At 55.2% G+C, this 13,712-nt stretch overlaps 5 protein-coding genes and 1 non-coding gene across 6 annotated transcripts; 1 reads left to right on the plus strand and 5 right to left on the minus strand.

Moving 5' to 3' along the window:
- Window positions 1–39: 39 nt before the first annotated feature.
- EI97DRAFT_466170 (uncharacterized protein) lies at window positions 40–881 on the minus strand (the record flags this gene model as incomplete). Its single annotated transcript, XM_033801521.1, has 2 exons — window positions 40–721; window positions 780–881. The coding sequence occupies 2 exons, from the start codon at window positions 879–881 to the stop codon at window positions 416–418; spliced, it is 408 nt and encodes a 135-aa protein (XP_033655618.1). The 3' UTR covers window positions 40–415.
- Window positions 882–1,191: 310 nt separating this feature from the next.
- On the plus strand, window positions 1,192–3,664 carry EI97DRAFT_283122 (uncharacterized protein). Its single transcript, XM_033794380.1, has 2 exons — window positions 1,192–1,434; window positions 1,487–3,664. The coding sequence occupies exon 2, from the start codon at window positions 1,522–1,524 to the stop codon at window positions 3,253–3,255; it is 1,734 nt and encodes a 577-aa protein (XP_033655619.1). The 5' UTR covers window positions 1,192–1,434; window positions 1,487–1,521; the 3' UTR covers window positions 3,256–3,664.
- Window positions 3,416–6,739, minus strand: EI97DRAFT_283153 (uncharacterized protein). The gene is made up of 7 exons (XM_033794381.1): window positions 6,561–6,739; window positions 6,439–6,505; window positions 6,111–6,375; window positions 5,886–6,050; window positions 5,647–5,825; window positions 4,541–5,591; window positions 3,416–4,489 (listed from the first exon to the last, which is right to left on the minus strand). The coding sequence occupies exons 1-7, from the start codon at window positions 6,657–6,659 to the stop codon at window positions 3,775–3,777; spliced, it is 2,541 nt and encodes an 846-aa protein (XP_033655620.1). The 5' UTR covers window positions 6,660–6,739; the 3' UTR covers window positions 3,416–3,774.
- A 979-nt stretch (window positions 6,740–7,718) lies between these two features.
- Window positions 7,719–9,954, minus strand: EI97DRAFT_283235 (aldolase). The gene has a single exon (XM_033794382.1). It carries the CDS (start codon window positions 9,801–9,803, stop codon window positions 7,758–7,760), a length of 2,046 nt encoding a protein of 681 aa, XP_033655621.1. The 5' UTR covers window positions 9,804–9,954; the 3' UTR covers window positions 7,719–7,757.
- Window positions 9,955–11,056: 1,102 nt separating this feature from the next.
- Window positions 11,057–11,757, minus strand: EI97DRAFT_488293 (uncharacterized protein; the record flags this gene model as incomplete). Its single annotated transcript, XM_033802196.1, has 1 exon — window positions 11,057–11,757. The coding sequence occupies one exon, from the start codon at window positions 11,755–11,757 to the stop codon at window positions 11,254–11,256; it is 504 nt and encodes a 167-aa protein (XP_033655622.1). The 3' UTR covers window positions 11,057–11,253.
- A 1,127-nt stretch (window positions 11,758–12,884) lies between these two features.
- EI97DRAFT_t35 lies at window positions 12,885–12,985 on the minus strand. Its single transcript has one exon. It is a non-coding gene; the product is annotated as a tRNA-Arg (tRNA).
- Between the last annotated feature and the right edge of the window lie 727 nt (window positions 12,986–13,712).

Here is a 13,712-nt window from a genome sequence, read left to right on the forward strand (position 1 = left end):
CGAATTGAAGCTGAAGCTGTTTTTCTCTACACAGCAATCCTCCTCCAATTCATAACGGCGACCATCACATGCGCGGCCGTGCCTGTGTAGACGGGCAGTGTAGACTGCCCTGTGTGACGGCTGAGGCTAAGGGGACTGGTACGGGGTACGGGTGCGGGGAAGCTCTGAAAGCTGCACAGTCTCCTCAAGGTCGCCAGCAAATCAGACTGCAATGTTCCCTGTAAATGATGCCTTGTGCGTACACAGTAGGGCTAACCGTCTGCCAGCCAAAAAGCCAGGTTTGTGTCTTCTATACCTGCTGCTGTTTGCTACAGAGTACACCAAACCAACGCCATCTATGCGCCCCAAGCCGAGGGTCCCAGATTCAAAAGTCCAAGTTCGTTGAATATTAATGGTATGCAGGAGTAGCTTCTACTCACTTGCCCTTGCCCATCAGCTTCCGAAGCTGTTCCTCGTCTCGGTGGCGGTCCGCCCGCGAGCCAGCAGAAGCCGCACCGGAGCCGGTCTTGTTGCCCATCAACGCCTCCCTCAGGTTGGCCATGTCGTCGGCGACGCTGGCTCGCTGGCCGTGGTTGCGCAGGCTCTGGTTCGACCAGCTGATCTGCCCGCCGTCGGCCTCGCGGTGCTTCTTCGCGTTCAACTTGGCCGCCAGAACGGCGGTGCGGCTGTACACGTAGAAGAGGCCGGCGAGGATAACGACGGAGCCTGGCACGATGAGGTTCTGCACGGTGCTTGATTAGCGAACAGCGAACATGGACATGCGAAGCAGATGTTCTAACCCGGCCCACGTTGAGCCCTTTGGCTCGACCTGCGATCTGTGCCGTCCGAGGCGCCTCGCCCAAGCCATCGGCGGCGCGTGGCCTCGACAACCTACCCCCCATCGCAGATGTCGGAGCTTATTTATAAGGCAAAGAAGGGAGAAAAACCAGGCTTCTGCCAGCAGATGGATAGGCTCAGTACGGGTGTAGCTGTAGCTGCATGGCTGAGGGTGGTAGTACTGTAGTCGTGATAGAGGAAGCCATAGTAGGTACCATGTAAATACAAGTACAGTAGCGAGCAGCGGAGTTGTGGATGGCGACTCTGATGAGGTCATCATTCATGGAGCACGGAGGAGGGGCTGTCCAAAGCGGTTTAGCTCCAATGGCCCTGGCTTGACTGACTTGGCTTGCTTGGCATCTCTCCACGCCTCTGCCATCTCCATGTATGTTTCCATCCCACCTTTATACTGCTTCTCATTCTTTCTGTACACTCTCTTCCTAGAGGGTACGGGTACCTACTCAGGGGAGGGAGAAGTGTTTACCGTACCGGCACTCTTTGTCTGCTTCTCGTGCCGTCTGCCGAGCCATTTCCCATCCTGTCGCTCCTGACAAATCATTCTTCATCCGCCGTGGTGGCCGCGCTTTGCGGATTACTAAAAAGCCAGCACGTCAGTCGGTGAGCCCTCCTGTCGACTCCTCGTCCTCGGACTACTTATTAACAGTAGTAGGCCTTGGACCCCGACTCTCCTGCGCGTCTCCCTTCATGCGCAGAACGCTCGTCGGTAGAGCCCAGACCGGCCTTGCTCCTCGAGTGAAGCTGACTGCACCACTCCCGCCATCCCGTCCAACCCCCCGCCTAACCCTCGGAGCCGGCCAAACCTCCAAACCAACGTTGCTGGCGACTCCTCGACTCTCTGCATTTTGCCGTCACTTCTCTAGCTCAAGCCCCGTCATGGCGCCCGTTCCCAAGGAAGCAGACTACCTCGTCCTCGGCATTGGCAGCGGAGGCATTGCTTCCGCTCGGAGAGCTGCAAAATATGGAGCCAAGGTCATTGCCGTCGAATCTGGCCGCATGGGCGGTACCTGTGTGAACGTGGGCTGTGTTCCCAAAAAGGTCACGTACAATGCTGCTGCCATCGCCGAGGCGTTCCGCGAGGCCAAGGCCTATGGCTTCGGTGGCTACAACACCCCTACCTTCGACTGGCCCACGTTCAAGCAGAAGAGGGACGCGTATGTGAAGAGGTTGAACGGCATCTATGAGAACAATCTCAACAAGGACGGCATTGAGCATATCAAGGGACGTGCCAAGTTTGTCGCAAGAGATGAAGTCGAGGTGGCGCTAGACGGGGGAGGTACCCAGCGCATTAAGGCGAAGCACATCCTCATCGCTACCGGCGGGCGTCCACACATCCCCGACATTCCCGGAAAGGAACTTTGCATCGACAGCGATGGCTTCTTCGAGCTGGAGCAGCTTCCCAAGAGCATCGCCACCGCCGGAGCAGGCTACATTGGCGTGGAAATGACCGGCATGCTCAACTCCCTAGGTACCGAATGCCACTTCTTCATCCGCGGCCAGACAGTCCTCCGCCAACACGATCCCATGATTCAGCAGGTCATCACCCGCGAATATGAGCGCCAAGGCATCCATATGCACAAGTCCCAGATCATCACCGGCGTGGAAGCCATCGGCAACGGAATGAAGCGCGTCACCTACGAGGACCTCAGCACCAAGGAGCAGCACAGCATAGAAGTCGAAACCGTCCTCTTCGCCATTGGCCGCGTGCCCGAAATCGAAGACCTGCATGTCCGGGAGCTGGGCATGAAACTCAACAAAAAGGACCACATCATCGTCGACAAGTACCAGAACACGAGTTTCCCCAACGTCTATGCCATTGGCGATGTCTGTGACCGCGGCTTTGAACTCACACCCGTCGCCATTGCCGCAGGCCGCAGGCTGTCCGATCGCCTCTTTGGCGGCATGAAAGACCGGCATCTCGAGTACGAGAACATCCCCGCTGTTGTGTTCTCCCACCCGGAAATCGGCGCCATTGGCTTGACGGAGCCTCATGCACGAGCCAAGTACGGCGATGGCAATATCAAGATCTACCAGACGCAGTTTACGGGCATGTACTATGCCATGATGGACGCGGAGCACAAGGCACCTACGGCTTACAAGATCATCTGCGCGGGCAAGGAGGAGAAGATCGTGGGATTGCATATCCTGGGGCAGAGCAGCGCCGAGATTCTGCAAGGTTTCGCCGTGGCTATCAAGATGGGGGCGACGAAGAAGGACTTTGACAATTGCGTGGTACGTAGTCGATTTGTTTCCTCCAAGAATTGCCCGTCGAGCCCAGTTCTCACACTCCATGACTGCACCCATCTCATTACACCGCCAAACCCTATCGCCCATCGGCCCCTCATTCCGGGCTGCATATGGAAGCTCCCCGGAATCGCTCCCGCTTCTCATATACTACACATACCCTTGTCCATTCTCTGACCACTCATCCCCCTCCATTTCTCTCCCGCGATCTTTACTTTTGCCCCCTTCCCCGCCCAACTTCCCCAACGTCCATGCATGATCACCCCACATTGACCTGCGTCCGTCTTCACATATCCGGGGAAGCGAGCTTGGGCAGCGGAGACGTTTTTCTATCTCAATTACGCATGCACGTCGATCACCTACCACGTCCAATCACTTCCGTTTCATCTATACCTGGCTAACTCTTCGATTTTCCAGGCCATCCACCCCGTTTCCGCCGAGGAACTGGTCACGATGACATAGATGTGATACCCGCCGGCGGAGTTTTAGCAAGACGAATACCTCGTGTTTCATGCTTGGTGTTTTTCTCCCGTGGCTATCTAGCTAGAAACGGCCTGGATATAGATGTATGTATCATGTGACTATATTACGATGCCGTTGTAGTTGATCCTTTGAGAGTTCAATAGTATTGGGGCGGTTGGCGGTTCGGGTCGCCAAGCGCAGTGGTGCTGCGCAGTTCTTCGGCTCAGCTTCACCCTACCCTCCCTGGCCCCTAAAAAACAAATCCAACTCACTCGCGCTCTCCAGACTCCCGCTCCCCATCCCTTCCATGCCTCCACCCCCAGCCCCCAGGTCCATCTCGTTCTCGGCCAGCTGCTCCAGCAAACTGAGGAACGGGTCTTTATCTGCCGGGTCCGTGTGCGCGGAGCTGGCGCCGGGCGTCGAGTGTTGTTGCGGTTGTGGTGGTGGTGGTGGTGGTGGTGGTGGTTGTTGTTGTTGTTGTTGATGTTGTTGTTGGTCATAAGGGGTCGGAAGGTTTGCGAGGTGCAGATCAAATGCTGCGTGATCCTGCCGATGAAGGTTTGTGTGAAGGGGTGAGGAAGAAGGGATGGGAGAGGGGAGGTTGGGGAGGGGCGAGAAGGAGAAGTTGGGTGAAAAGGGGATCGAGAGACTGGATGTTGGAGCCGGCATGTCGATGCATGTCGAAACATCTTGTGACGAAGACGACGATATTGCCGGGCCATTCGTCGATGGGTCCTGAACAGGTGGATGGGTGGCTGATGTCGGGGTGGGTAGCGTCGCCGCTTGGATGCGCGATTTCGTCGAGCTGGATGTGGTGGAGCGCCGCTTCTTGGCCGGCTGCCCGTTGCCGTAGGAGCTGGTGGGGATGGCATGGATGGGATAGCTGAGGTTGATCATGCTCGAGCTCATGTACATGTTGTTGCGTTGTTCGATGTTGTAGGTCGAGATGCTGAATGCTGTTAGTGTGCGGTAGCACCCTACATGTACACGGCCGTCTTACCTCTCATGCACCGCCTCGACCTGCACATCCGTAAACGTAACGTGGGCCCCATCAAACACATGTCCCGGGTATCGATCGAAGAAGTCCTCCAGCTGAAACACGGGCGAGAAGCGCATCGGATTGCTCGCCAGCGACTTGACCAGCTCCGTGTGGCAGGCGTAGATGGCCTGCAGCGTGTCGCGCTGATGTTGCACCTCGGCCCAGATGAACCTCAACTCGGAAAGCTGGTGCATTTCCCGGGACAGAAATTCGGCGCTGACCGAGAAGACTTCGCCTTCGCGTCCCGGGTAGTGGGCGCCATGGACGTGTATGGTGCCGGCGGTGCACACGCAATATCCCACAAAGGCAGGCCAGTCGAGGATGGAGGAAGCCCTGCCAATCTCGACCAGTTCCGCAATCGCATTGGCGTGGAGGAAACAGAGGTTTGTGGCCTCGATCTGCCAGGATTGGTGCTGCGACGTGCCCGAGAGCTCGGCCAGGTCTATCGGCAAAAACGGCCGATAGATGAGGCAGTGTACGAGGTGATAGATCAGCTTGCTCAGGACCAATATGGTGCTGTCCGGCTGGCCAAACAGCGTCTCAATCGACGTGAAGGTGTCCTGGGTTTCCGAGGCCCAGACGTCCAGTCCCTGTCGAATCTTGGAAAGGTTGGACAGCGAGTGCCAAGGGAAGTGAGAGTCGCCCTTCACACCCCCGGCTGCGAGGTACCGGTTCGTTATGCCCAGGATCTTTGCTATACCGATGAGCATGCCCATGCTCCCCTGGGTGCCCTTGCCCGAACCTGCCATGTACTGTAGATTGGAGCCGTTGGGGAAGAAGTCGCCCTCAAGCGACATGGCGCCTGGGTGAAGCTGCCAGGACGGCAAGCGAAGTACAATGGATTCATCCGCGATCAGCGAGGGTCTCTTGGACCCTGTGGCCGCAAACCGGTCCATGAGGTAGCAGCTCCAAAAGAGCCGTCTCCGGCCCTCTCGCTCCAGAGGCGTGACGTCCATGGAGAGGGGCAGCTCACGATGGAGATCCAGCGCAAAGGCCATGCTGATGGCAGAAGCTTGTCTTGGTTAGCGATGGGAAATTGTCCGAGCAAGCGATGATCTGATACGCACTGAGGAGCATGAACGTCTTCTTCCCCTTGCCAATCTGGAAGTTCGCTTGGGCGAGCAGCATCAGGGTCTGCAGGGTTTCGATAGAGGGCTCATCAATATCCAGCTCCATACGGGAGCGCCGTGCGTATTCTTGGCCGACTCTTACGGCGGCATTGTAACCGCCAAAATGCGGTGCATAGCTTTGGGACGGTTATTAGATTAATTTGATCTTCGACTGGTCATGTGATGGGCTCACGTACCGGGCACTGACTGCGTAGATGGCGTAGGCTAAGTAGGACGGGAGCTGATTGGTCTGCATGCGCTGTCTTGTTATGGTCTCGTCCAGAATGTGGTAGGGCTTGCCGTGGATCCTGGCAAAGTAGGTGTCCAGCAGTAGGTCGGGTACGATGCTTGGTGTGTGGATGCTGAGACACGATTAGCTACTTCCCGGGTTCCCTCGCATTCACATATGGTCAAATAGGCACCTTGGCTCTATGGGAGACCTCAGCTGGCTCGCAGAAGTCGCTGGATTCGGCGCAATGTCGAGCAAAGGTCGGCTGGAGGGAGGCAACGGCGCAGGCGGCTTCGTTCTGTTGGCGTCTCCGTTGTTGTCCTGGCTGGTGGAGGAGTCGAAGTCGGTAACAACATCGCTCTTGCCTTCGGAATGTAGCCGTTTCTCCAGGCCGTCGACTCGCTTCAGGAGGGCTTCAAGGACGTCGGTTTTGGGCCCTCGTTTCTTGGGGACGGCATCTGGCGGAAGTGTGAGTTCAGTCAGGAGCTGGAGCTAGAGCCGGAATTCAGACAGCCACGAACCGTAGATACACGGACAGGCGAAGACCTGGCAGGCTTCGCAGGTGGGACGGGTGCGGTTGCATTTGATCTAGGGCGCATCAGCGGGACTGAGGCACCGTTACCAGCGTCGACACATCCGCTACCTTTCGCTTCCGACAGCTCTTGCAGTTCATGGCCTCGCGAGGCTCGCTGGTGACTCGGCGGGTCGGGAGACGGTCGATGCCAATCTGCGGTCTCGACATGATGGTTCCCGGGAGAGAGCAGTCCTCGATTGGCGTTCAGAGGGCGCAAATGGACGGTCAAGACACATATCTGGCCGTGAGAGGTCTGGCAAAGGTGGGAGCAGCAGGACACTGAGAGCACATAGCAGTAGGGATGCAGAAGCGTGAGAGGCATGTCCAAATTAAGGCGACTGGCGCCGACAGCGTAGTGGAGACAGTGCAAGCCATGGGGACCAGGGAGTTGGGGGACGGAGGACGGTTAGGGCCTGAGCTCCTGCGGGCAGCGGGCGGACAGGCCCCGAAATGGGTTCAATGCCTCGGAGTGGGAGAGCTTGGGGAGGCGCGCGTGACGATGGCTGAGGCCATGTCGTCCCCTGAGTAATGGCAGAGTTGGGCGGCAGTTGGGTGAGCGCTGAGGAATACATAATGGGATGGGATGGAAAGGCGTCGGGGTACTGTGTAAAAGCGCCAGCACCGGCAGAAAAGCCCCATCCATCTATCTGATGATCCATTTCTGCACAGCATCCATCGCCGACCGTTGCGCCTCGTATACGACTTTGCGGGAGGGAGGGTTGCTCGGGGGCCTCGGTTGGCTTTGCCCGCCTCCAATTTGCACATCGGAGGCAGATAGATTAAATAAATCTTTGCCCGTCGTCTCTCTTCTGAGGGGAAACGCGGTGCTGGAATCTGGGGTAATGCCTCACACTGTAATAAGCCTAAGCGAGCCAATGTCCATGGCCAGTGAAAAGAATCTCTCCCGGAAACATTCCTTCACCAAGCCTGTTGCGCCATGCGTACCGGGCTTCTCTGCACTTCTCTGCCCCGCTATCCCCGGTTGGCGCAGAGGAGGAGCCACTACTCCAGGAATCCCCAGATGATGCGACAATCCGGTGCAGGACAGTACATCGTACAGCACTACCGAGGGCACATCACCACCAGCCTGTGATTATTGACTCGGTCGAGCCGCAGGGGGGCCATATTGGCTCACGATTCATCACAATGATAATATTGGTGGTGAATCCACTGTATGCTTGGAGAGTCTATCACAGGACGAGTCACACCAGCTCGCGTAGTCAGAGCAATCAATATACGCAGTGTCATCATATTGTAGACTTTGTACTAGAACAGGGCCCTTCCAGAGGCCAGACGCACAAAATCGTAGCTCACATTCTGTCCAACAAGCAGACGGATCGTCTCCACGGTAGTCCAGGCGGAAACGTCTGCAATGCCATATGCTGTCCAACCTGCTGCTGTTGCTATGGCCAGCGGATCCGCCTTGCGCGGTCCACTCGCCATATCTACAAACACCTTGCCTACCGATCGCTTGGCCCCGTCTCCCCTGCCATTCATAGTGCTGCCGTTGCGGCCATCAACCCTGTAGTGCTTCAGCAGCGGCACCACCAGGAGTGACTTCTCTGCGGGCAGTGCCGATATGATGACAAAGGGCTGCTCCAAGCGCTTCACATCCTCGACAGACCGCACCGGCTCAACTTCGGTAGCCAACGGGCCCTGGGTCCTAAACCCAATCGTGTAGATTGGCCCGATGCCCAGGCTCTTGAGAGCAAACATGGCCGCTGCTGCGTCGGCCTCGGAGCTAGCCAACAGCAGGGCAGCTCGTCCCTGGTAAGCCGAAGGGACAAAATCGCGCGTCAGGGTGGCCCGGATGCCTTTCCACGTCGCATTGTCCCCGATAAACGTCGGAGTCCCAGAGTCAGGGCGTGCGAGGACAGTGTCGATTTGCCCTATGGCGCGGGCGGCATTCGACAGCGTGGGAAGGTATCCGGCCGCAGACACCGCCAGCGGTGGGTTGATGTAGGCTCCACCAAAGTTGGGCCTTCGCAGAATTCTCTCAATCGACGCCTTGGGTGCCCTCTCGGCAAACATGAATTGGTGCGGCAGGCCTAGCTCGTTGAAGCACTTCTCATAAAACATGGCCTGAGACGTCGAACGGAAGCTGCCGATGCCGTAGATGTCCAGCTTTGGCATCTGACCCATGCTGTGGAGTGCCGAATTGATCTCTGCAGCGCTAAGCTGGCCGGGCGCTGCAATCATTGGGAGTAGCGGGTGCGTGATCGGAGTAAAGATCTTGTTCAGGGTCCGGGAAAGTTGGCCGGTGGGCCCCATATTGAGCCCAGAGAAGGGCGGGTGGGGATACTTTGATGTGATGGTGGACCGGAAGTACTCGAGCTCATAATTCTCCTGCATGGAATTGATCATTGCATACATCTTGACCACGTCTCCGTACACAGCACCGCGCTCAAACAGCTCTCTGGTCTCGGGCGCTGTCCATTTGAAGTTGCCCGAGAAGTCGTGGAATGCGGATATGATCTTGCTGCTCCCTTTTTTCTGAGCCAGTTGCCTCCGTATGTCCTCGGGCAGCCAGAGTTCGACGTCGATGTATTCGCAGCCCCACTGGATCGCACGGTACAGATACTTGTAGAAGAGCATGGGGTCCTCCATGGGGAACCGCCCGTTTTCCTTGATACACCTTGTTGTGTAGATGATTGGCAACTCGGTGCGCTGGCGGAGCAACATGACCTGCTCACCTACGTACTTGAGGCTGGGTACCTTGCTGCGGCATCCATCCGGCTGCGGTTCCTCAAGCAAGTCGACTCTGATCTCGATTGCGTCAGCGCCCACTGACAGGATATCCAGGTTTGGCAGCGCCGCGTGCACATCCGGGAAGGTGGTAGATATCAGAGTGGTCCGCTCTTTCTTCGCCAGGTCCCGATGGTGCCCAATTTGGCCCAGGATGAAGGATAGGAACCGAGCGACATCCCTCCGGAAGAAGGGCGTCTTGGTATACAGGTATTCGTAATCACAGAGATCGGTAACGGCTTCGTCACGCGGATGAGGTCCGTCGACGCAGTGCGTATTGATCACCAGCCTCGAGCGGTCCCAGTTGTCCAGTTGGGGGCCGATGGAAGTGTTTTGCAGGGCATAGATGGTGGACGCAGGCCCCGCCTTTACCTCTTCCACCGACTTTGCCGAGACCCATTCTTGCCCTAGGACGTCTGCAAAGACTTGTATGACATCCTCGTCCCCTTCACCGTGTAGGACGAGTAGGGACGGTCGCTTGCCATTGGGGACTTCGAGAACGTCCACGACCGTTCCATCCTTGAGCATGGGCGCTGCGACGCTTTGCGCCCGTACCCGAGTGGCCATAGAAGGCTGGTGGGTGATGGTTGTACTCAGAAAGGGCGACAGCTTAACCGTAGGTATTGAAGCCGTTGATGCGGAGCTGGATCTCGGCAAAGATGCGACGGGAGGTATTCAACTGGCAGCTGTTCCGGGCCGTCCCTACCATCTCCGTGGCTCGTGAGCGGATCGGCTGGTGGGCGTGTATGATAGATATAAGGGCAGTCAACGCGGGTAGTCAGGCACCTGGCAGCTGTGAATGTAGGTATCCTGAGATGAGGTTATAAGGGGGGAAGAGCGAAGAGATTTGCCCGGAGAGAGCCTGAGAATGACGAGCGAAGGAGCAGCATGTCTGGCCCCCCTGCGCGAGCCACGAGATGATTTCCGCACAATCGGCGGGCGCGATGGGCGGGAGCTGTCGTATGGCTGGACTCTGAATATGCCGTTGCGGGATGCCTTGTCGCGGTTGTCGGGCAGACAAGCGCAATGTGGGCAAGGCGGGAGCGCCCCGAACGGCCAAGCGCAAGGGGAACTCATTTATCCGTCAGAGGACGGTTTTCGCACCAATAATAATAAGCCCGGGGCAAGAGGAGCAGACAGACTACAAATCACCACGGTCGACGAAGTCCCCATCTTGCTTACCGGACTTGGTCACAGCTCATGGTATTGGTGGATGATGTTGGGAGTACGGGTCGCTCTGCTCTGATGGTACACAGTACGTACCCTAGCCTAAGGGAAGCACGCTACGCTACGCTACGTCTTGTTGGTCGCCGAAACGCAGACGTCGTGAACGATAGATGGTCTACGGGCTTGGAATACAACAGACGGCAGAAACCGTTGGTTGTTGATGGTGCGTTGAGGTCAGTATTGCCAGCATAGTGGCACAGTGAATGGGTTGCGTGGCCCATACAACCGTCTTCATCTGGCATAAAGCATTGCTGATTGACTTGTCTACACAGTATATGGTATGGCCGATACTGGAGATCCTGGGGAGGTAGTCTCTGTCTGGTACAGCAAATAGTGCCCTACGAAGGACCCCGAACGAGCAGAATCTTTCCGACCGCCACTGCACTACTGTTCTGAGAATGGCCGTCCCCTCTCTACGATCTGCTACAATTCTTCCATCCGGCACACATTGTCGACTCCATCAAGACTACCGACTATGGTCCGCGACATTGATAGATAGGTGTTTACCCGCCTATTCATAATTTAACCGACAGCAGACCACGAGGCATAGATGAAATACACCTCCCTTATGAGATGCATTGCATGGAAACAAGCTCATGGTGCCATTCCACCGAACAACAATAGCCGCGTGGGGATGACTTCTTCGGAGAAATCCTTGAGAGCGTCTGTTACTGGTAGAATTCTGCGAAACTCTCGTGCACCCTTGAGAACTTTGCCTCTTCTGGCACCACAGATATTGAGGGAAGAGAACACTTTCTTGGATCAGCAGCTCTAGGTACTGCATCGGGAATCACTCACGTTCTACTTCATCGCCAAGTAATACCACCGGCGTTCGCGATGGATAGATGATAGTACTGACAAGGTCAAGTCTGACGTTGATATGAGAGTCACTTCCGGGGTCGGCGGAACGCCAGGTTTGCGGTTTGCGGACGGCAGCGTTTGTCGGCAATTCCCTGTCACCGCTGGGATAAGCCGTAACCTTGGGCTCACAGAAGCCGTGGAGGGATGCATTGGGCGACAGTGGCGCGAAGTGATAGCATACTCCACGGTTCTGAGGTCCTATGCTTGATACTTCATCCTCCTGTAGTCTGCAACTCTCACTGGGTTCGATGTTACTGTCCTTCATATAGAGACGATGTCCACTCCTAACCGTGAAAGTGATATCCAAGGGATCCCAATTTGACATTGAATGAGTGGCACGCCCTCTGCGCCCAGGAGATAAAAGACCAGAGCAGAAACCATGTTGCGGGGCATACCGCACACATCTCTGAGATCCAGATTTAAGCATCGACATTTCACCTACACCGCTCGTAACCTTACCGATAGCATCTGGCCACAGTGAGACCTCGTCGTAAACGATGCTTTCCTCCTTTTTGCTTTCCTTCTCCAGGGTGAACCCAAATGGCCGTTTTACGAGACGTCTATCATGAATCAATCAGCTGACACTACCTGTTTCTGAATCCATACGGGATAAGTATCTCCTTAAACTATGCATGTCAGTCAAATCAAACCGGAACTGAAACGGGTGCAATAGCTAGGATTTAGATTGTGGTGTCTATCCTCGACATCGATTGATGTTACTATCAAAATCCCACGTTGAGACGTTCTGTTTCTCGAGACGAGTTTCAAGGTGCCAACCAAACTTGGGCGTTCGTACTTCGTACCTAAAACATAGGGGTATATAGCATGGCATCAAGGTCCGAAGTTGAACTTGATCGGGATCAAACTGGGAGCGGTTTACAAGGGAAACCTTCTCGAACACCCACTCGCTCCTGCAGAGATAGCATCGGATCGAAAACCAGCTTCGTCATGAAGAAGCGGCTGTCCTCTCTCTGCGTCCGACTAGACATCCCCCTGCACTTCCTCTGTGCTGCCGTGTTCTAGGTGTATTTGAGCAGCTAGGAGTTGAACGGATATAACGGCCCTAGAAATCGGCTTTGTAGCGCCTCTGTCTAAACATGATAATCCTCATGCCCTAGCCCTGTAAGGGCGGAAATGGATTGCAGGCGATTGCCTTGCGCCGACCAGGTAATGTAACCTACAAAGAAAGCGCAGGGGATTGTTTACCTGATGTTGCTTGGCAAGGTGTACATGAGTTAATTGACACGGTTCCGATGTTGAAATGCCCAGGTGCCCTCGGCGCGAGATGGCGAGAGTACACAGTAAACAGGTCCGTGGACCTTTCCCTGCTCCTTTCTTCCTCCTGGAATCGTCAGACGCTACCGCGGAACTACCTATATTATCTACCTGTGGACAAGTCGCCGGCGCACAACCGGAAATGTGAAAGCATATACGCGTCTGTCTGCAGCAGCAAAAAGACGTGCAATTCATACCCATGGACTTCCCGTAAGAGCACACACATACAGGTGGTGTATAAGAAAGAAAAAGAGATAAGAAATAAAAAAGCGAAAAAAATAAAAACACCTCTTGTGGGACTCGAACCCACAACCTTTGGATAGCGGAATATCTTGGTAGATATCCCAGCTTAGAAGTCCAACGCCCTACCATTGGGCTAAAGAGGCGGGAATTGTTCTTACAAAATATTTTGTGATTGAAATTTTATATTGTAAATGAAATTGCCAATCTGGGTAATAGAAACCACCTGGGCAGAGATGAACGCGAACGCGGGGCACGTGCGTGACTTCGCTTGGCACGCAACACCAACCTCCAGCCTCTGGTTCACATCCGACTGAACACCCCCCTGCAGTTCCTCCGTACTGCTGTTTTCCACATCTAATTTAAACAGCTAGCAGGCGCAGCAATATAGGAGGTCCTGCAATTAGCTTTGTAGCGCGCCTCTACGTATAGTAGTATGTTTAGAAAGAGAATTCTACCTGTCGCATTATTAAGTCGTAGCCAGTTAGCTTGTGCCGGTCAGGTAATTCCACCTACTGTAGTACAGAGGAATTGCAGCCAGATGTTCAGACAGACATGGAAAGCCGCAGTAGGTACGTGCCGAATCGTGCTGGGATCTGCCGCAGGCCAGAATCACAACCTACCGCGCTTCCTTTGTAAGTTGGTTTGCCTGTTTGACACAAGCCAATTGTCTATAATCTACTTGGGTCATCAGAAACTTTGGCTGTACGCCTTAGTGTACCTGGACATATGCTCGTTTGAAGCTCATCGCAAGGGACACTTGTATTCCCTGCGACACCTTGCAGTTCAGTCAGATGGGGACAGCCGCAGTGCAGATTAGGTATGAAGTTATACATCACCCAAGACAACTGTAAAGTGCAAGTTCGGGTTGGA

This window comes from Westerdykella ornata (assembly GCF_010094085.1).
Source record: "Westerdykella ornata strain CBS 379.55 unplaced genomic scaffold EI97scaffold_6, whole genome shotgun sequence".
Classification (NCBI taxonomy): domain Eukaryota; kingdom Fungi; phylum Ascomycota; class Dothideomycetes; order Pleosporales; family Sporormiaceae; genus Westerdykella; species Westerdykella ornata.